We start from the raw sequence: 22338 nt of genomic DNA on the forward strand, positions 1-22338 counted from the left end.
AAATTCTGTTGCCTTCCATAGATGCGCACAGTCTGCACTCCTCAAGAACTCAATGATGGCAATTTGTTTCTGCTTGGAATCCATTTTTTACCTGCAATGAAAAAAATAAAGAGTTACTAGAGAGGAAGAGTCACCCTACCAACATGTGAAATTTGAATGATCTAAGTTAAAGGATAAGTTCACCTTTAAATAAATAAATAATTGCATATCGTTTTGCAAGTACAAAATTACAATTTGTTTTACTTTGAACCTGTAAAGCATTGCAATCAGCTGATCGTGGGTGCCATGCAAGTCTCCTGCAGACTTGTCAGTTTATCTGTCTGCTTGTATCTCGTACAGGTAGGCAGATACAGCACTGTGTTAGTTCACTGAAAACTACCGACAGCTACAAAGCTGACAGCCTCAATGGGCACTGTGAATGGAAGAGAGGGCCGGGGGCAGGAGCCTGGCCCAGCAACGTTTTTTTTCCGATTGTGACAGCTAGTGGGGGAGGAAAGATCCCCCATTAACTGTCACAACTGGGAATTGGGGGGCGGGGGGGCCAGTGTAATTGTATACACACCCTGAATATGGGAGTAACATGTAACATGTTACAAAATGTGAGCTTTCCGTTAATAAAAAAAAAAAGGATGCCCACTTTTATTTACATTACTTCTGGTACAGTCCTTGTACAATATATACACAACATTATTATTTGCTGGATGAATATTAGGGAGCAGGAGAATTCAACTGTGCACAGTGCATTGCCACTGACAAAAACAAGGGGGGGGGGGGTTCTAGACTGATGGACCACTTGGTAATTTCCTGCCATCACTCTTTTATGTTTCTGTATGTCTCCCTGTGCCATATGTATAAAGAAGCCTCATCTCTTTAGAGGTGAACTGATGTTTCTTTGCATCTGCTGACAACAGATGGTAGCTATTGCAGCAGGTAAATCTAGGTGGGTATTAAATCCGAGACAGCTGGGTAGTCAAAGGTCACAGGGCACAGATAGAGTAACTTATCAGGATCAAGAGCCATCATCCTCCTGATGGTCACCATTTTAATTGTTTCACATATCTTTCATCAGATATAATTCTGGATTGCCTGTCTTTTTTTTCTTTTCTTCCCTTTGATTAAAAAACGTATTCAGCACTTAAACTAATACAATTTTAGGCATTGAAGTATATGGCTACATACTTTATTTCTTGTGTTGTCATTTATTTTAACAGATGTTTCATGTGGTTGGACACGTGTGGGCTGAACCCCCTACTGGCTTTTTTTGGATGTCTAAAGGGACTCCATATATGTATATGTAACAAGTAGAGTGTGATCTTTGCCATGGCACTGGGGTGGAACTGAGAACTGGAGTTTCAAGAAAGATATAAAATTCATCTGGGTGACTCCTTCCACCTGTATGTAAAAGAAATAGTTGCTTAGCTGGAACAAACCTTTGTGAAGACTGCAAAAATGATTTGTATTTAACAGGTTGCATGAGCACTTCAATGAAAACTCTACTGATGCCTAGAACAAAGATCATAGGTTTAACCTAATGATGACAGCAGAAAAAGAAATGCTACAGCTACCCTGTATGGTATTGTGGTATGCATTGCCACAAGTGGAAGTTGCAGGATGAATGAATTATATGCATCCTGGTAAAAAATTAATTTGGTGTTTTTTCTTGTACAGCGAGCATGCCAACCAGTGAGACTGAATCAGTAAATACTGAAAATGCTGGTGCAGAAGGAGAAGGTGGTGGGTGTTGCGGCAGTGTATGGTAAGTCTGGAAAGTTCCATTGGGATTTAAAAGGTAATAAAAGATTCACTGTGTGAATGTCTTAGCATTTGCACAGAAGTCACAAACTATCCCCATAATGGGGTTAATTTACTAAAACTGTAGTGTGCATGGTAGCCAGCTTTTAACTTCAGCTTGTTCAATTAACCTTTGGCAAAAAATGGAAGCTGATTGGTTTCTTTGCAAAGTTGCACCAGATTTTGCACTCTCCAGGTTTAGTAAACCAACCCCAATATGTGCATTTCCTATGCTGTCAGCTCCATCCAGTGGCCATAATGTGGTATCTTCCTGAAATACCACAATCCGATAAATACTGACCTATGACCACTAGATGGAGCTGAGGATCATACGAAATACAAATATTAAACACATTTTTTGTGACGGTTGTGCAAATGCTAAGACATTCAAATAGCTATTTTTTTTAAATAAATAGACTGTTAGGAGTCATTTGTGCAATATTCTTCCCATGCCTATGTATACTGTATTTTGGCAATCAGCTATGTTTGTGGGAAATACTTTCCAGTCTCTCAAAATGACTAAGAGAACATGATTGGTCTCATCCTGGATTTATCCAAACGTAAGTATTACCAAATTTGAGCCTGTGACTCCAGTATTTCATTTAAATTTCAGTGCCTAAAAATCAAGACCTTTACACTGCAGCAGACCCTCCTTACTGATTGATCTAGCAGGCAAAAGCCATTAAATAGATTATCCAATGTGATCTTCCATGATACGCCAGGTGGACAGCTGGAGGGGCTTCTGCTGTATGCCTATGTATGATTAAAACATTCCTGTCTATGCAGTATATAGTGGTAAAGAGACTCATTTAAACATAATCTGGTACCTGTGATCTGACCGAGTAATTTTTTGCATGTTAGGACTTTGTAATAATTTAGTAATTGTCTGAGCCTTGGTTCACATCGGTGCAACTTCAGGTGTGACATAAGATTTACAAATTGCAACTGAAGTCACATCTAATGTATATCTATGGCACTGTCCAAATCAGTGCGATTTAAAGTAGTGCGATTTCAAAAATAGTTCCTGCACTCATTTTTTCAGATTTGCATTGTGATTTGCATTGACTTCTGTTAAATGAAGTTGCAAGGCACAGTGAAATCGGAGGTACAAATTGCACTAATCTGCAGCTTTGAAATACTTCAAGTGAAGTAGCGTGATTTCAAAGATGCATTCAGTGTGAACCAGGGCTTTATGATCTCAGTGCCTTATTTACATCTAAGCTATGTGTACCAAATGTTTAATGGATTTAGGTTTAGGTAAAAAAAAAAAATAAAACAAAATCAGCACAAGAGATGTCACTTACTTTACTATGGAATGTCTCTGTTACTGTTACCAGCTGTCATAGTGGAAATCCGAAGTCCTCTGCCTCCCTTCCCATACCCCCAGCCATAATCTTTCAGGGGGTTAATACTAGTGCTGGACCTGTGAAAGGCACTCAAGAGCTCTGACTATGTCTGGCCACCCATCTAAGAAACACTCCCTGTAGTCTTCTGAGACCTGTCACATGTCCCAGACGACTATGGGGAGGGAGGTGGGAGGACAACTTCCGCTTCCGATCGCCTAGGCAATCGTAGCAGAAGTGGGAGCGGGTACCTGTCAATATTGGTGCCAATCCTTAATGGGGAGCGGGGAACAAAGCATTAAAGTGGAACTTCCCCTTTTGGGTGGAGCTCTGCTTTAAATCAAGAAGTTCATGGGAGGAGCAAACAGTTCAAAGTTATGAGAAAAAAGGTAAAAGGCAAGATTGTCAAAAGGATCAGACAGGGAGCTGTCCAGCATCTCAGATGGCACAGTGAGACAAGCTGCAGCCAGATGCCACATAATTTACAGGTTCAGATCTGGACCCTGACAGTTCGGCTTTAAAAGAAGGCTTTCTAAAAGGGGAATTCTATCCAAAACCAGAGAAGGTTGGAATGTTCTGTTTTGGATGTAGTCTGAGTTACCATTCCTCTTCGTTACCAATAAATTTCCTCGGACTTACTATCTCAGTGACCAAAAAGGAAGGAAGGGGAAATCTCACCAATTGGATAATACTAATATTAATAAAAAATAAATAGTTGTTTTAAGCTTTTTCCACACTACCAAAAAAATATTGTCATGTTCCATTTGGAAAGAACCCCCTTACTGCCTATTTTGGTGACTACACACCAAAGTGAGGAGAAATGAACCCTTTCAGGAACACAGATAACAGTAACTTCCTGACAGAGCTTCTGACTCCAAAACTGGCTGCAATTTTACTACTGATTAGACCTTGTAGTGATGATGTAAAGTTAGATTTCAGTTTGTCTAGCTGGAAAAGCTTTACTGTATCTCATTTATCTTTTGTTTTGTTTTTAGTCAGTCACTATCCAAGTCTAAATTCAGGTATGTAAACATTAAATATACTATTATATCTGTAGAAGTTTCTTAAATGAATAAAGGGGCTCTACAGTGAGGAACAGAAGTATTTGAACACCCTGCGATTTTGCAAGTTCTCCCACTTAGAAATCATGGAGGGGTCTGAAATTCACATTGTAGGTGCATTCCCACTCTGAGACAGAATTTAAAAAAACAATTCAGGAAATCACATTGTATGATTTTTAAAGAATTTATTTGTCTTGCACTGCTGAACATAAGTATTTGAACACCTGAGAAAATCAGTGTTAATATTTGGTACAGAAGCCTTTGTTTGCAATTACAGCTGTCAAATGTTTCCTGTAGTTCTTGACCAGGTTTGCACACACTGCAACAGGGATTTTGGCCCACTCCTCCACACAGATCTCCTCTAGATCTGTCAGGTTTCGGGGCTGTCGCTGAGCAACACGGAGTTTCAGCTCCCTCCAAAGATGTTCTATTGGATTTAGGTCTGAAGACTGGCTAGGTCACTCCAGAACCTTGATATGCTTCTTATGGGGCCACTCCTTGGTTATCCTGACTGTGTGCTTCGGGTCGTTGTCATGTTGGAAGACCCAGCCACGACCCATTTCCAATGCTCTGACTGAGGGAAGGAGGTTGTTGCTCAAAATCTCACAATAAATGGCCTCATTCATCCTCTTCTTAATACAGTGCAGTCGTCCTGTCCCCTTCACAGAAAAGCACCCCCAAAGGATGATGTTAACACCCCCATGCTTCACAGTAAGCATGGTGTTCTTGGGATGCAACTCATCCTTCTTTTTCCTCCAAACACGACGAGTGAAGTTTAGACCAAAAAGTTCTACTTTGGTCTCATCTGACATCATGACTTTCTCCCATGCCTCCTCTGGATTATCCAGATGGTCATTGGCAAACTTCAGTCGGGCCTGGACATGTGATGACTTGAGCAGGGGAACCTTCCGTGCAATGCATGATTTGAAACCATGACGGCGTAGTGTTCTACCGACAGTGACCTTTGAAACTGTGGTCCCAGCTCTCTTCATGTCATTGACCAGCTCCTCCCTTGTAGTTCTGGGCTGATTCCTCACCTTTCTTATCATCAGTGATACCCCACGAGGTGAGATCTTGCATGGAGCCCCAGTCCGAGGGAGACTGACAGACGTCTTTAGCCTCTTCCATTTTCTAACAATTGCTCCAACAGTTGATCTATTTTCACCAAGCTGCTTGGCAATTGCCCCGTAGCCCTTTCCAGCCTTGTGGAGGTTCACAATTTTGTCTCTGGTGTCTTTTGACAGCTCTTTGGTCTTGCCCATGGTTGTAGTTGGCATCTGACTGACTGTGGGGTGGACAGGTGTCTTTAAAGAGCTCAGACAGGTGCTACTAAGTTAGATTAATGAGTGGAGTAGAGGTGGACTTTTTAAAGACACAGTAACAGGTCTTTGAGAGCCAGAATTCTTGCTGTTTCTTAGGTGTTCAAATACTTATGTCCAGCAGTGCAAAACAAATACATTCTTTAAAAATCATACAATGTGATTTCCTGAATTTTTTTTTTTAATTCTGTCTCTCAGAGTGGGAATGCACCTACAATGTGAATTTCAGACCCCTCCATGATTGCTAAGTGGGAGAACTTGCAAAATCGCAGGGTGTTCAAATACTTCTGTTCCTCACTGTATGTGATAATTAATTTTAAAGTGTAGCACTTATTACTTACCATCCTTTTGAATAATTCTATGATGGTTTCTCTTTAGTCGACGCTGGCGTCGATGGAACCGCTTCAACAGAAGAAGGTGCAGGGCCGCAGTGAAATCTGTTTCCTTTTACTGGCTGGTTATAATCTTGGTCTTTCTCAACACTCTGACCATCTCCTCTGAGCACTATAACCAACCGGAGTGGCTGACACAGATACAAGGTAAAACTATTATCTTATTATATTTGTCTATCATAAAAACTCCAACTCCAGGCAACTAAAACATTAGTCCTTGCAGTGGGGCTGTGCCTGCACTGCTACGGTTAATTGCTTGTGTTGATCTAGGGGAATAATAACAGATTTACTTAATCCCCGCAACTAGACTTGTCCCTGCAACTTCTTCACCCCCACATTTCAGTGATATAGGGGCCTGATGTCATCAAGACCAAAGCAGGGTCCATAGATATGCATTGGTTGTGATGATGCCGAGGGACAGCCCATCGCCAAAGCTTGGGGGAGCACCATCTGCTGGGGAGATCAGGAAATAAAAACTGCTTCTTCTCTCTCCTAGACGAAATGAGCTTTTAACTCTTGCTGTGCAAGTGCATGCCACCTGACCAGCCCCTCTGTGTGATGTGCTGGGCAAAATCAGTGCTGAATGTCTTAGAGCAACGATGTCATCTATGCGCGTCCACTTCCCTAGGATGGGGAGAGATTCTCCTCCTACCCGGCGCACAACACACATAGGGGTTGCAGCCTTTCAGACACGTGATTACATAGGAATACAAGGGAAGAAGAGGTATTTACACATCATTTTGGGCTTAGTTATGTATATCCAGCGCAATACAGGCAGTGGGGTGACAGCATATATAAGGTAAATATTTTATAGCTTGCATCTCTACTTTAATGGCAGTATCACCAGGTATTGCTTTAGCCACTTCAATACCGGGTACTTTTACCCCTTTCCTACCCTGGCTAATTTTCAGCTTTCAACGCTGTCATATTTTGAATAACAATTACGCGGTCATGCAACTCTGTACCCAAACTAAATTTCTATAATTTTGTTTACACAAATGGAGCTTTTTTTGGTGGTATTGAATCACCATTGGGTTTTTTATTTTTTGCTACATAAAAGAAAAAAAAACACCAACATTTTTTTTTGTTTCTGTTATAAAATTTTGCAAATAAATAATTTTTTTCCCTAAATTTAGGTCAAAATGTATTTTGTTACATTTCTTTGGTAAAAATAACCCAACTCGGTGCATATTATTTAGTCTGTAGGAATGTTATAGAGTCCACAAACTATGGTATATATATCTGAAAATTGATCGATCCTGATGTACTGAAGGCCGATCTCATTTCTTCAGGCCCAAAAATGACAGTACAGTACAGATATCCCACAAATGACCCCTTTTTTGGAAAGTAGGCAGTACAAGGTATTTAGTACGAGCCATTGCAAGTTTTTTGAAGTTATAATTTTTTGTGACAGTTTTTTGGAAAATGAGGAAATTAAAAAAAAATAATGTTTTTCCACGTACTATACTGTCACCAGTGCAGTACAGTGTCATTAAATAACTGGTGTGGGGTCAGGGGCGGACTGACAACTCATGGGGCATCCGGGCAATAGGGGATCATGGGGCCCCTGTGTCCTTGCCCAAACTCAGAAAAGCCTATGAAAAAGGTACTAGGGGCATCTCATGGGGCCCCCTACTGACCCCTGGCCCTCGGGCAGTGCCAGAGTTTCCAAATGGTCAGTCCGCCCCTGTGTTGGGTTGATCAGGGACACTAACTGGTGACAGTATGTTTAAAAAAAAAGTTATAATTTTTTTTATTTTTAAAATTTTTTTTCCTTTTTATTATTTTTTTTCTTTTTTTTTACATACTGTGACCAGAGCAATCATGTGTTACCATAGTAGCACTGTACTAATCTGGGGGAGGAGATCAGGATTTTTTTTTTCTACACATTATGATTGCTTATAACAGTGAATTTCACTGTTATAAACAATCATTTTTACTGAATGAAATCGATTATGTGTTGGCCACAATTAATCACATTGTACAGATGGGCATGATTGGCCCAGTTTGTATCATGGGATCACTGTGACCAATCACAGCGAGCAACACAATAGTACACAATGGATAGCATGAATGAAAGCCATCCATTATGTACAATTGTCATGTGATCTGCTGTGATTGGTCACAGCGATCACATAGTACAGTCAGGGGGCCCGCACAGTGATCTGTCAATGACAGCATCTGGTGGGGCCCGAATGAGGCGCATTCTGTGGAGGACGTCATACGACATCCACCCAGAACGTTGTATGTCCCAAATGATGACCGGGCAGAACATTCACTGTTCTGGGTGGATGTCATGTGACATACTCCCCAGAATGCGCCTCGCTTAATTAAAATCACAAATTTATAAATTTATAAAATTAGTTTTGAAATTAAATCAACACATTAAATCTTATATGATATTTTATTGATTGGGTTTACATATACTTTAAAACTGAACGTAAACTGTAAATTGATAACAAGTGTGAATCATGACAGTAAAGTACTAGTAGTACTGACACAGCTGAAATGCATACCTATTTATTGCTACACTTTCCAAAGAATGTATAATCCTGGAAAATTACAATACACAATTTCCACACTTCTACAACCAGACAGATGACATTTGGTAAATTCTTATAAAATCATAGGAATCTGAAAAAAAATGTTTGCATGCATTAATTTGACAGTGATAAAAATGTGTTATTCTCACTAAATGCCTGTTTTCCAGATATAGCAAATAAGGTCCTTTTGGCCTGTTTCACCTGTGAAATGTTGGTGAAGATGTACAGTCTCGGCCTTCAGGCATATTTTGTCTCCCTCTTTAACCGGTTTGACTGCTTCGTGGTGTGTGGAGGCATAACTGAAACCATCTTAGTAGAGCTGGAGATCATGTCCCCTCTTGGAATATCTGTGTTTCGGTGTGTCCGACTTCTGAGGATTTTTAAAGTCACCAGGTAACCTGACAAGTACGACCGCAAATGCATTCTGTGGTCTGGTTTTCTTTTTTTTTTTTAACTCACTATGACTTTAAAGCAGGGGTGCTCAACCTTTTGAAGAGCGAGGGCCACTTAAGTGATTTGGTAACCGGTCCTGGGTCACAATAAAATGAAATCGTTCAGAATTTCGAATTTTTCAGTCAGTGTATTAAACAACACATACACTAACAATTATTAGGATGCTTTCACATTGAGCACCTGCGGGTTAGCTGCACTTTGCCATAGATTTCTATTATATCTTGCAGGTGAGGTGCACTTTCAGAAAGCAGACCAAAACTTTCAGAAAGTGCACCAAACCTGCAGGATATAATGGAAGTCTATGGCTCAGTGCAGCTTACCAGCAGGAAATCCGCAGGTACACTGTGCTACCCCCACTGATCAGTGTGAAAGCAGCTTAATAGTTGTCAGTGTACAGTTGTGCTCAAACGTTTGCATACCCTGGCAGAAATTGTGAAATTTTTGCATTGATATTGAAAATCATATCATGCAATCTTTCTTGGTCTACCTGATCTTGGCTAGGTGTCAAGAGATCCCCGAACTTTCCACTTCTTAATAGGTGATTTAACAGTACTGATTAGCATATTGAACGCTTTGGACATCTTTTTATGTCCTTTTCCATCTTTTAAAGTTCCATTACCTTGTTACGCAGGACTTTTGACAGTTCTTTTCTGATCCCCATGGCTCAGTATCTAGCCTAGTCAGTGCTTCCAAGAGCTAACAAACTCATTGACTATTTATACACTGACACTAATTGCAATTTAAAAAGCCACAGATGTGGGGCATTAACCTCTAATTGGCATTTTAACACATGTGTGTCACCTTGTGTGCCTGTACGAAGACCAAACATTCCAGGGTATGTAAACTTTTGATCATGGCCATTTGGGTGATTTCTGTTATCATTATGATTTAAAAAGGAGCCAAACAACTATTTGATAAGAAATGGCTTCATATGATCATCATCCTTCAATAAAAGAGCATTTTTTGGCATGATCAATATCAATACCAAAATTTCACAATTTCTGCCAGGGTATGCAAACATTTGAGCACAACTGTATATGTTGTTTAATACACTAACCTTCTTTTCCATTTCCAGCTTCTGCTGGCACTTCCAGGCTGTTAGAAAGGTCCCAGGGTAAGTTCGCATGGCATCACTTTTCCTGGGACAAGAGTCGGCTCCTGCTCTCTCTGTGGCCACCTGCTTCCTCCACTGCCAGTGCCGGCTCGATGCACTCTAATGCTGTGGGATTGCGGGTTGGCAAGTCCAGATCATGATCAATGGGTTGCCAATCCCAGGCATGCACTTCACCGATTGGAGGTCGAGGGCCACATCAGAGGGCTCTGAGGGCCACAGGTTGAGCATATAATAAAGTAAACTAAAGTGAAAAAATAAAAAATTGCTAGCAGGCAGGCTCTTTATTGCAGAAGAGACATGCTATGTCTCTTCTGCAATAAAACAAGCTTGCCTGTTTGCAATCTTCTATAGACTGTACACTGATCTGCTCTTGTGCTGCTAAGTGTACATTCTTGGCCCACCTTGGTGCTGGAATAAAGGAACTTTTGTGCGCATGCATTATGTCATCCCTCATTGACCAGTCAAGATGGCTGAAAACTTGAAACCTAGAAGAAGCAAGGGAGAAGAAATTGGCGCTAGCAAAAAGCTCACAGATGTCACATTGTGGTGAGTATTTGCAGACTTTAGATCTGCTCTAAAGTGGCCTATGCCATGACTTGTTATCCCACCTAGCAGTACCTTTACATAGACACTGTTGTAAGATCTTTTCTCTCTTATATCACAAACTTGGGAATGTACAGTCAGGTCTATAAATATTGGGACATCAACACAATTCTAACATTTTTGGCTCTATACACCACCACAATGGATTTGAAATGAAAAGAACAAGATGTGCTTTAACTGCAGACTGTCAGCTTTAATTTGAGGGTATTTACATCCAAATCAGGTGAACGGTGTAGGAATTACAACAGTTTGCATATGTGCCTCCCACTTGTTAAGGGACCAAAAGTAATGGGACAGAATAATAATCATAAATCAAACTTTCACTTTTTAATACTTGGTTGCAAATCCTTTGCAGTCAATGACAGCCTGAAGTCTGGAACGCATAGACATCACCAGACGCTGGGTTTCATCCCTGGTGATGCTCTGCCAGGCCTCTACTGCAACTGTCTTCAGTTCCTGCTTGTTCTTGGGGCATTTTCCCTTCAGTTTTGTCTTCAGCAAGTGAAATGCATGCTCAATCGGATTCAGGTCAGGTGATTGAATTGGCCATTGCATAACATTCCACTTCTTTCCCTTAAAAAACTCTTTGGTTGCTTTTGCAGTATGCTTTGGGTCATTGTCCATCTGCACTGTGAAGCGGCGTCCAATGAGTTCTGAAGCATTTGGCTGAATATGAGCAGATAATATTGCCCGAAACACTTCAGAATTCATCCTGCTGCTTTTGTCAGCAGTCACATCATCAATAAATACAAGAGAAACAGTTCCATTGGCAGCCATACATGCCCACGCCATGACACTGCCACCACCATGCTTCACTGATGAGGTGGTATGCTTAGGATCATGAGCAGTCCCTTTCCTTCTCCATACTCTTCTCTTCCCATCACTGTGGTACAAGTTTATCTTGGTCTCATCTGTCCATAGGATGTTGTTCCAGAACTGTGAAGGCTTTTTTAGATGTGGTTTGGCAAACTCTAATCTGGCCTTCCTGTTTTGAGGCTCACCAATGGTTTACATCTTGTGGTGAACCCTCTGTATTCACTCTGGTGAAGTCTTCTCTTGATTGTTGACTTTGACACACATACACCTACCTCCTGGAGAGTGTTCTTGATCTGGCCAACTGTTGTGAAGGGTGTTTTCTTCACCAGGGAAAAAATTCTTCGGTCATCCACCACAGTTGTTTTCCGTGGTCTTCCGGGTCTTTTGGTGTTGCTGAGCTCACCGGTGCGTTCCTTCTTTTTAAGAATGTTTCAAACAGTTGTTTTGGCCACGCCTAATGTTTTTGCTATCTCTCTGATGGGTTTGTTTTGTTTTTTCAGCCTAATGATGGCTTGCTTCACTGATAGTGACAGCTCTTTGGATCTCATCTTGAGAGTTGACAGCAACAGATTCCAAATGCAAATAGCAACTTAAAATGAACTCTGGACCTTTTATCTGCTCATTGTAACTGGGATAATGAGGGAATAACACACACCTGGCCATGGAACAGCTGAGAAGCCAATTGTCCCATTACCTTTGGTCCCTTAACAAGTGGGAGGCACATATGCAAACTGTTGTAATTCCTACACCGTTCACCTGATTTGGATGTAAATACCCTCAAATTAAAGCGGACAGTCTGCAGTTAAAGCACATCTTGTTCTTTTCATTTCAAATCCATTGTGGTGGTGTATAGAGCCAAAAATGTTAGAATTGTGTCGATGTCCCAATATTTGTGGACCTGACTGTATTTGGAGTGTTCGGAATTCTAGTCTGTACCTTTCTAAGCAATCCCACCAGGAAGCTGTCATCTGTACTGTGCAAATCATAAGTGCCCGAGGTTTTCCCCTTCTCACAGATGAACATATACAAGAGGCATTTATACGTGTGTCTGCAGGATGGGGTATGACTCAGTGTGCTATGACAGCCTCCTATCAGGATCTCTCTGATGGGGCTGGACTAGGATCTGAGGTTGCCTGAGCTCATCCCTACTCTCTAGGAATGCCTAGATAGCACCAGTGAAAACTCAGTGTAACAATCCAATTTACCTTTAGAGGTCTGAGGTTTTGCTGTTGAGTTTACTTGGATACCACGTCATCATCCCTCTTACAGTTGGCAAGGATAATATGTTTTTAAGGTTAGCCAAAACATTACTGGGGTCAGTGAATTTTTACCTGAGAGGATAGAAAGCACCTCAGCTGGGCTAGCTCTGCTTATTGATATTGGTGCTGGAACTATACAGGCACTTCCAGATGGGCAATTAATCCATCTGTACACAAACATTGCTGTGCACCCCTTTACTGGCTGTAACAAGTATACCTGGCTCTGTCCTGCTCTTAGTACTGTAAGTCTCTTTTATGCCAAATATTTATGTCATGATGATTTAATTTCAGCTGCTTTAACACAGCATAGCCCTCTCTCCAAATACAGCAATAGGTTACTACATATAATATGTATAAAAGGATTTGCTTTTCATACTGTATGTCCAATAATGTGTTTGCTGTTTCTCTTTCAGGCACTGGGCATCACTCAGCAATCTTGTAGCATCATTATTAAACTCTATGAAATCTATTGCTTCTTTGTTACTCCTGCTGTTCCTCTTCATCATCATCTTCTCATTGCTTGGGATGCAGCTCTTTGGTGGCAAGTTTAACTTTGATGAGACACAGACAAAGAGAAGCACTTTTGATAACTTTCCTCAGTCTCTTCTGACTGTATTTCAGGTAACAGTCACCAATTTATGGGGTTTTTCTTTGCTATTATAATGTGTATTGAAACAGAATTGTATCATCACTAAACATATTGGGGGAGATTTACTAAAACTGGTACACTCAGAATCTGGTGCAGCTGTGCATGGTAGCCAATCAGCTTCTAACTTTGGCTTGTTCAAATAAGCTTTGGCAATAAAACTTGGAAGTTGATTGGTTTCTATGCAGAGCTGCACCAGATTTTACACGCTCCAGTTTTAGTAAATAACCCCTATTGTTTTCGACTAATAAAGAAAATTTTGCATTACAGGCAATTTTTAAAAAGCCACACTTTATCGATAGCTCATTACATGTATTTTCAACATTTCCAGTATATGTGGCTGTAATCTGTATTAACCTCCTGTGGCGCAGCAGCTTTATTGAATTTGTGTAAATGTATATCTTGTTAGATAGCAGAGCTTTCCTTTCTGATATCTGAGGCTGCTCCCCCCCCCCATAACTGTTGATGTGATGACTGGGTAAAAGAAGAGGGGAATATTCAGGATGCAGCAGAAATCCTCAGAATTATTTCACAAATTAAGCAGAAGAAGGCCAATTCTTGCGTTGCAATCTCTCAGTTACAGCTTTCTCTCCAGCAAGCCCTTGGGGGGGGGGGGGGGTTGGAAGATTATATCAAATCTCACTCTAAATCTTGTGGGACTAACAAGGCTTTGGTGCCTTAGCTGATATCAGGCTATAGATGTACAACTATTGGCTTGTAGGCACAGAAGTACAATCATATGCAAGTGCATTGATACTTTTCAGGAGAAATTGAAGGTTACAGGTGTGCCAACCAGGGTACTGCATATGCACAATTTTTATTTATAGAAGTTCCCTTTAGAATAGAAAATCTTAAAGAATAAGTTCACCTTACACGTTACATATCACACCTGTATTTAGGGTGTAACATGTTACAAAAATGCACACTAATGCACTGGCCTGAAACTCCCCCAATCCCTCATTGTGACAGTGGGTGGGGGATCCTTTCCCTGCATCTTCTTCCACAATTTGAAAAACAGGGTGGCTGTTTGGGGCTCTGCTGACACAGCCGCATCATTCATTCATAGAGATCTTTGAATAAATGAACTAAAAGAACCACCTGCTACCGTGCCATACATACATACTTCCTAGAGGAAAAATCAGGAAGGAGGTACAGGCAGAGAGCTGACTGAAAGTCAGGTGCAGTGCTTTACAGGCAAAAATTAATTAACGCACATTTTTTTACCTGCAAAACAATGTGCATTTATTACTTTTTCTTTCTTTTAACCTTTTGATTTAAGGTCCACTTCAAGTTTTGGTAGAGAGGGGAAGAATTGAAACTTCTGTCAGGTTATTATTACTATCTGTGAATCCAGAGTTTTTCTTCCTTAGTAACAACTGAAGTACCTGAAGTTTCAGCAGACAAAAACATCCATCAAAATCTAACCTAATTCTAACCCTACCCAACAAGTGCTTTTGTTGAGGTCCCTTCCCCACTGAGGACATTTCCCATCACTTCTTGTCCATCTGACCCCAAGTCACCAGGACAGGAAGTAAGGGGAAATATTCCTAAGACCCCTTTCAGACAGGGCAGATCTGTCAGTGGTCCACTTACTCAGCAGGGGATCTCTCCGCTGATCCCTGCTGAGCAAGTGGACGACAGGTCTGTGTCCGCTCCGCTGCTGCAGAGTGGACACAGTCCGCTGTTTTCTATGGGACGGTTGGATGGAAACAGACTGCCTGTCCATTTCCACCCAACTGTTATCGGATTCGATCCGCCGGATGGATGGGGAACAGATCCCCATTTGTCTGTTTTTAGTGTACAGGATCGGATCGGATGCCGGCGGGTGTCAGTGGACACATGGACACCCGCTGCTCAATAGAGAGCTATGCATGTTCCAATTTGGTCCTCCTGAAAACTGACAGGTGGACTCGATTGGACCGTCAGTGTGAAAGAGGCCTAAGGACCACACAAATAGCAAAAAAACATCACAGAGGTTCTAAGCTTTCCCAATCTTCCCAAAATTTTGGTTGAACTTAGTCTTTAAAGCTCAAATGTCATTGGCTGCCTCATTACCTTGACTTCATAAACCTGTCCCAACTGATTTTTTGTTAAATGTAGCCTTCTAACTTAGCTCTTTGTCTTTTTATATCCATTCCTTCCTTTGTAAGAATACAACTATTTCTACTTTATTTTTTCTATAAATAGCTTTATGGTTTTTTTTCCAATTATCTTCTATTCTTAGAGAATGCTCTTGTTTTATTCTGGATAACGGCATAGAAAACGTTTTCTCATACCAGTAACTCAGTGCTAATGTTAAATATACACAGGCACAGTTGTGTATTTTTAGAGCCATTTGGTGACTCTGAAAAGAGCAAACACGGAGAAGCTTGCTTTTTATAGCCACATTACTATTCCTGTTCTTTTTTTAGTTCCATAACTCTCGATTGTCTCACTTGTTATGTTATTTTTGTGTTATGTGAGATGTCTGTTTAGTGAAACAAAGCTTGATTTTATTTAGCCTGCTCTCATTCTTTCATCCGCCACAATGGTTTGAATTCAGATGAATTGCACAAAGGATGAAAGATCGTAGAGGTAATTAGCTATAAACACAAACAAAGCACGCATACAGAGTAAGAATGACTCTTGTCAAGAGCCTTATTGGCTTATAGAGTTTATAGGACCAGCTATAGGAAAAATGAATCTGTAATGTGCTATAAATGTAATATCACATCATGAGGTATAGTTTGTAGGATATATCACTCCTAAAATTAGCCATATGGTGGGCATGCCTGCCAAAAAGCAAGCAAAAAACAAGCTGAAGCATGCCTCAGGTGGTACTTGGTAGGGGCAACAGGGAAACTTTTTTGCCTTGGGTTTCTCTCCTGGTTACGTCTTTCTTGTAGTAAATAGGCAGTAAGTAGTCATGAAGAACGCTAGACCTCTGTTCAGTGATCAACATAGCATTCATCCAGGTCTTCACCCCTTGGAAGACAACCGAAGGGGTTCTCCAAGCTTGAGCTATAGCACGTTTTGCCAAAATAAATAGGTAGGATGCCAATTTCTGCTGAGACCTAGACAGACCCAAAATTGGACAATGCAGGAGGGCCACCCTTGAATCCCTACGGACCGTAATATGAAATAGCGTTTGCAGCAAACCAAAAACCCTAGACCAGAAGCCTATAAATCGCGGGCACGACCACCAAATGTGCAAGACGTCCCCACGTAGACCACAGTTCCGGAAACACCTATCTCCGCCAGTCGGATTAATGTGAGCAATCCGTGCCAGGACCCAGTACCACCGCAGGAGAACTTTGTAGGCTGCCTCAAGAGTGACTGTATTGAATGAACATTTCGCCATCATCCCCCAGGCCCTACGCCAATCCTCCTCTGCAATCGAGAAACCCAGATCTCGTTCCCATTGAGAGACATAAGACAGGGGTGGTGAGGAGCACCTACTGTTAAGAGAGGCATAAATTACAGAAACGAGACCAGGGGACCCTGGGGAATGCTGACAGACGTGTTCAAAGGGCGTTTTGCGGTAAGGATATGTAGAGGTACGACAGAGGGATAGGACCCAGTGGCGCAATTGCAAATACCAATAATATTCCCGTGGCGGGACCCCCCTTGATTCTTGAAGAGACTCCCATGATGGAAAAGTACGAGCGCTCAGAAAAACATGTACAATAACAAAGCCATAGGAGGTCCACCAAGAGAAAGAAGGGGGGTGTTCTAGGCCTGGTGGAAATAAAGGATTATGCATAATCGGCAAAAGAGGTAGAAACGATGATATCAAATTACCTGAATATTTAACAGAATCCCAGGTTCGTAAACTGTGAAGCATGATAGGGCTCAAATCCGGAGGGCGCAACTTAGGGGCGGGAGCCAAAGCATTGTAGTTAAGGAAAGCGGAGCACAGTTGGGTAATTCCAAGAGTACCCATAATGGGATATCTGTCGTGGCATGAAGCATAGACAACTGGGAAATCTGAGCCGCCACGTAGTATCTAGAAACATGTGGAACTCCTAAAGCTCCCTGTAATGTATGAGTATACAGAGTGGCTCTAGGCACTCTGGGACGTTTATGAGCCCAAATAAAATGGAGAATCCGGCTTTGCAGTACACAAAGAAAAGACGCAGGGACCTGAATAGGGATTCTGTGGAAAAAGTACAGGATCTTCGGCAAGATAGTCATCTTGATGGCATGTATCCGGCCGATCCATGATAAAGAAGGAAACTGCCAAGAATGAAGCAGGGAAGTAACAGAGCGCAATAAGGGGTAATAATTAGCCAAACAAAAGGCGTAGGAGTATGAGGAAGTAAATGTGACGCCAAGATAAGGACAAAAAATCCGCAAATCTATGTGTAATCTTCACAGGATCAGAAGTAAGGCCACCGCCCCTCATTCGGAGTTGACCAGGTTATGCATGCGACCTAGCAAATTAAGTTTCTTGGGCAACATTGGCCCCGGTTTATTGGCACGTGTATAAAACCAATGTCCGGCCCAACGTAAGGCCTTCTCAGCTCGTGTAGTGGAAAGAAGATCAAGTTCAGCAGCCACCACATCTCAAGCTTTCCTATTGGCCGTAGTCGGGCAGGCTTTCCAAGTAGCATTCACCACGGCCAATTGCAAGGTCAATTCCAACATCCTCTTCACTCTGGCCCATTTCCTGGAGTTAGCTGTCTTTTAAAATATAGTCATAAATAAACCCTTTGAGTTCAACCAACTACAAACCTGAGTTGACCCAGACGATAGCCTATTTGCTCTAACATGAAAAAAAAACAATCTTTCCTAATATAAAATCTTCCCCAAAAACTTTATAATTTCACTTTAAAGCTTAAGTCTAGGAAATGGCTGAATACAATGTTCAAATACATATAAGGAAGCTGTTTTACCTGCCCAAGGATTTGTGTTTATGACTGTCCATTTCTAAGATTTACACAGCTCTACCAAACAGCAGCAAGAGATCGTGAACTTCTGAAAATAACCCCTTAGTGGGGGAGTACCATCATTTCTTTATACTAAAAATATTCCAAAAAGTCTATACAGTGACAAGCATCTGCCCGCGTCTTGCACAATGGATAAAATTAGCATACATGAATCATGTAATTAAATAATTCTATGTATAGAGCTGGTCTTTGAGCAAAATATTGTTGATTTTTAATCATTGGTTTTCTGTAATTGTTTATCATCTTAAATTCAACTATGATTATGTCTTTATAGATACTAACAGGAGAAGACTGGAATGCTGTTATGTATGATGGAATTATTGCCTATGGGGGACCATCATCTTCAGGAATGATTGTCTGCGTATATTTTATCATACTGTTCATCTGTGGTAACTGTATCCTTCCTAAATAACATTCACAGTGACTTTTTCTAACTCTACTCTGCAACATCATTGTATGGGTTTCACAGGCCTACAGAAATACGCATGTGTTCTAAAAGGTATTTGTAATGCAGGGTGCACACTATCAGCCCACTGGGATGAACTAAAATGCTGACAGATCGTTGTACTAAACAAGAGATGTTAGTACAGCGATCTTTCCCACTGTGCTGTTGTGCTCTGACAGGGGGACCACCCCCTTGCCAGGACACACTGACCAGCGCTTGCAGCCATTGGCTGCGAACACTGATTGGATACCGGTCGGCTGCTAGTTTTTCAGCATGCCCGTTCAACAGAAGCCAGACAGCCTGTTGACACACTGGCTAAATGTTGGCCAGTTTGCATTGAACTGGCTAATATTTGGCCCAGGTGTACCAGCCTTAAGGATCAACTCACATTTGAGCAGTAGCATCTGCCAACACATACATCATACCTCTCAACTTTAAATCTTTAGAATGAGGGACACCCAAGGATTCCAGCACTGACTCGCCAGCCCGTTTAACCACAGGTCCTGGAGAACAGACCTGGAATATAATAGTAGCTTTTCTTGCCTATCACTGGCCTTAATCAACACCACTAACTTGTGTGATGTGATGATTGATTTGCAGTTTCCAGAAAAGTGGGCACAGACAGCTGATAAAGCAGCATATAGTTAGTGCACACAGTGTCAGTCTAACTACACAGAACCTGCAGCAGCCACCCACATGGCAATCAGCAGGAGTGTGGGAAACATCCCAGATCCAGGGCATGCTTGCATTTTGTTGAAATCTGGGGATAGTCCTGCGGAATCTGGGATGGTTAGGAGGTATGCATACATATGCAAGTCCTTGGCAAGTAAGGTCCTTCTATTTTCCATTTTGTTGGGAGTGGCTGCTTAACACTTTAAAGATGTTTTAAAAAATGGCTGCCCTGCAAAGCAAATTAGGATTTTTGGTTTTCCTGTGAATTCTTTTTCTTGGAGTACATCACAAAATGAAAGGAACTCTTCTTGGATTCTGAAGGCATCACTGAACTCAACAGCTTCGCCTTCTTCTTAAAGTGGAACTTAAGTCCTGTTGTAAAAAACTGCATGCAATGTCTCTTCTGCAATAAAATGCCCCTACCTACCTGCTTGCCATCTCCTCCGGTACTGAAAACTGAGCTGACTAGAAGAAAATGCTGGAGGACCATTGGGCAGGTAAGTATTGAGACTTTAGTTCCGCTGTAAGAGGTAATAGCGTGCTTTTTCCCACAGTCACCTTCTGGATAAAGACATCCAAAAAAGGACCAAACAAGCTTTCACTCTTAAAGGGCAGTCTCTCGATTTAAATCTTGCAGATAAATTCCTCTGATCAACATGTGAGCCATAGGATCCCTCTCATGTGGACAGACATGCTGCTCACTTCAAAATGCTGCTTTATGATGTTTTACTGGGCCTCCACAGAGACAATCAAGGTTCTCAGAAAGTCTTCCAGGAGCTGCCAAATGGCAAGATCTTCTGGATTTGATTGTCTGAAATGGAGCACATGCTTCACCCTGACATTAAGGACTCGGCAAGCTCCCACCACTGTCTGGCTGCAAAACCGCTCCTAGGAATTGAGGACTGTGCCCTTAAACCAGTGGTAATACAGCAAAAGGCAGAAATTCAAAATCAAACTAACCCTTGGGCAAGCCATTTTGGGGAAAACTTTGCACGAGTCCTCCCTACTTGATAAAGGGATTTTGGAGTCCACCCCATCCTCTACCCCCTCCCCCCCCCCCCACACACACACACATGTTTCTGCCTGTGTGAGGCCATGGCTGGATGAGAGTTAGACAGGCCTGTGAACCCAAGAGGGAAGTGGCTACCCAAATGAGAGGAGTGTCAGCCTAAGCCAGAACACCCAAGTGGTAGTCATTCTCAGTAGCAAATGTCATGAGGATAGCTATATGTTCTCATTGCGTGCACGGGCTCTGCTTCCTGCTTTGCAATACTACACAGTGGTTGTTCTTTACTACTCCTTCTCACAATGCAAATCTATGAGTCAGCTGACTCATTGACAATGATGCCTTACACATATGTCTTTATACTGTATATATATATGCACATATGCACACATAGGTTGTAATCAGCGTTTTTTGGCAGGGGCGTTTTGTGGCTAAAAACAAACCCCCCGAACTAGTGAGTTTCTATAGGAGTTTTTTAGCTGTAAAAACGCTCTAACATGGCAAAACACGGTGAATCGTGACAAACTGGCATTTTTGAACTTTTTTTAGCAAAGAAATTTTTTGGGTTAAAAAACGCAAAAGCAAAAAAACACAGCAAAACGCCGCTAAACACTAATACAAAAACTCTAAAAACTGCTGAAAAACTCACGTTTTTAACGTGACTTTACACAGCTAACGTTACCAGCGTTAAAATGCCCAGTGTGCATGGAGCCTTAAAGTGAATTTGTCTTTTGGCCATGATGTCTACTGTCTTTTGTTTGCATGTTAATATAGAAATTCTGAAAAATTGTTTGTCAGACCATTCAATCTTATATTGTATTATTGAATCAACTGATTTTGTTCGACTCCTTAAAATGTCCTGCTACTTGAATGGAATCCCAAAAATGTTAAACAGTCTTTTTTGTGCTTTGAACATGCATATTCCAATATGGATGTATTTTCCTGAATGAATTTTGTTCATTGGAGAAAAACATTTCTGTCCACTAACCATTAGGAAATTGAAAAAATGATATGAAATTTTAAGTTGTTTGTAGGTTATTTAGTTTGTCAGTTAAAACTGTGGAAACCTTTTGTTTAGACTGGTGTTCTTCAGTGAGCCTGTGTATGTATTTGTTAATTCTCGCAATGAACGTCTGCAAAGTCAGTAATAAATCATTACTGAATGGCGGTATTTGAAAATGTCCATATTCAGGTTTATGGTTGCCAGTTTTTGTTTTGTTTATTGAAGCCTTTGGACAAGTAGTATAAATGATTACATCCCTAAACCTTTGCATATCAGATATTCTACTAAATGTCTTCTTGGCCATTGCTGTGGATAACCTGGCAGATGCAGAGAGCCTAAACACTGCTCAGAAAGAAGCAGCTGAGGAAAAGGAGAAGAAAAAGAGTGCAAGGTACTATGTGTTACAAGAAATTGTAATTCTTCTGAAGAAAACAGTTTGTCTCTTAGTTTCGTGGAATTTCTGTAAGCAGTCTAGAATATGTAATAAATCTATTTTTATTCTTCTTTGAGTAGTATATGGGTCTTCCACTTATTACTCCATATTTAGTTAAAGGAACAAGAGCTCTGTATCATTTATGTAGCAAATTTAGCATTTTCTCCATTTTTTCTTCAGAGACCTGAATAGGGGTCATAACTAGTTCCAGTTTTTTACTTTTTCCTATTGAGTCCTCTGTAGATATAACTACATCTTTACCAACAATAAAGAAATAATCCCTATGACCCTTCTAGATGTTGATGCTCCCTAGGTTAGCTCATGATTAGCTGGAAGGGGATCAGCGGGGGTGTCTTAGGCTGGCTATTGATGCCTCGTATTTATCTATCAACCAGAGCAGAAACAACCATAGATGGATCGAAATTCTGCCGGTCCCTGCTGAACCAGCTGAATTGTGATCCATCTGTAGGCAGCTTTATTCTTTGTTATCCTTTGGCACAATTCTCTTTAT

The 22338-nt window shown here is 41.2% G+C and overlaps 1 protein-coding gene across 8 annotated transcripts in view; it reads left to right on the forward strand.

The window, feature by feature from the left end:
- CACNA1D (calcium voltage-gated channel subunit alpha1 D) overlaps positions 1 to 22338 on the forward strand; it is a 537089-nt gene that overhangs the window by 325435 nt on the left and 189316 nt on the right. For all 8 annotated transcript variants that reach the window (XM_089681862.1, XM_089681863.1, XM_089681858.1 and 5 more), the window contains exons 10-16: positions 1669 to 1756; positions 4130 to 4156; positions 5893 to 6053; positions 8617 to 8842; positions 13108 to 13315; positions 18543 to 18663; positions 21671 to 21785. In XM_089681862.1, coding sequence (XP_089537988.1) covers positions 1669 to 1756; positions 4130 to 4156; positions 5893 to 6053; positions 8617 to 8842; positions 13108 to 13315; positions 18543 to 18663; positions 21671 to 21785 — 946 coding nt within the window. The remainder of the gene's footprint in view (positions 1 to 1668; positions 1757 to 4129; positions 4157 to 5892; positions 6054 to 8616; positions 8843 to 13107; positions 13316 to 18542; positions 18664 to 21670; positions 21786 to 22338) is intronic.

This window comes from Staurois parvus, unplaced genomic scaffold, assembly GCF_062004578.1.
Source record: "Staurois parvus isolate SC_StPar_1 unplaced genomic scaffold, SC_StPar_1.0 ptg000282l, whole genome shotgun sequence".
NCBI lineage: Eukaryota > Metazoa > Chordata > Amphibia > Anura > Ranidae > Staurois > Staurois parvus.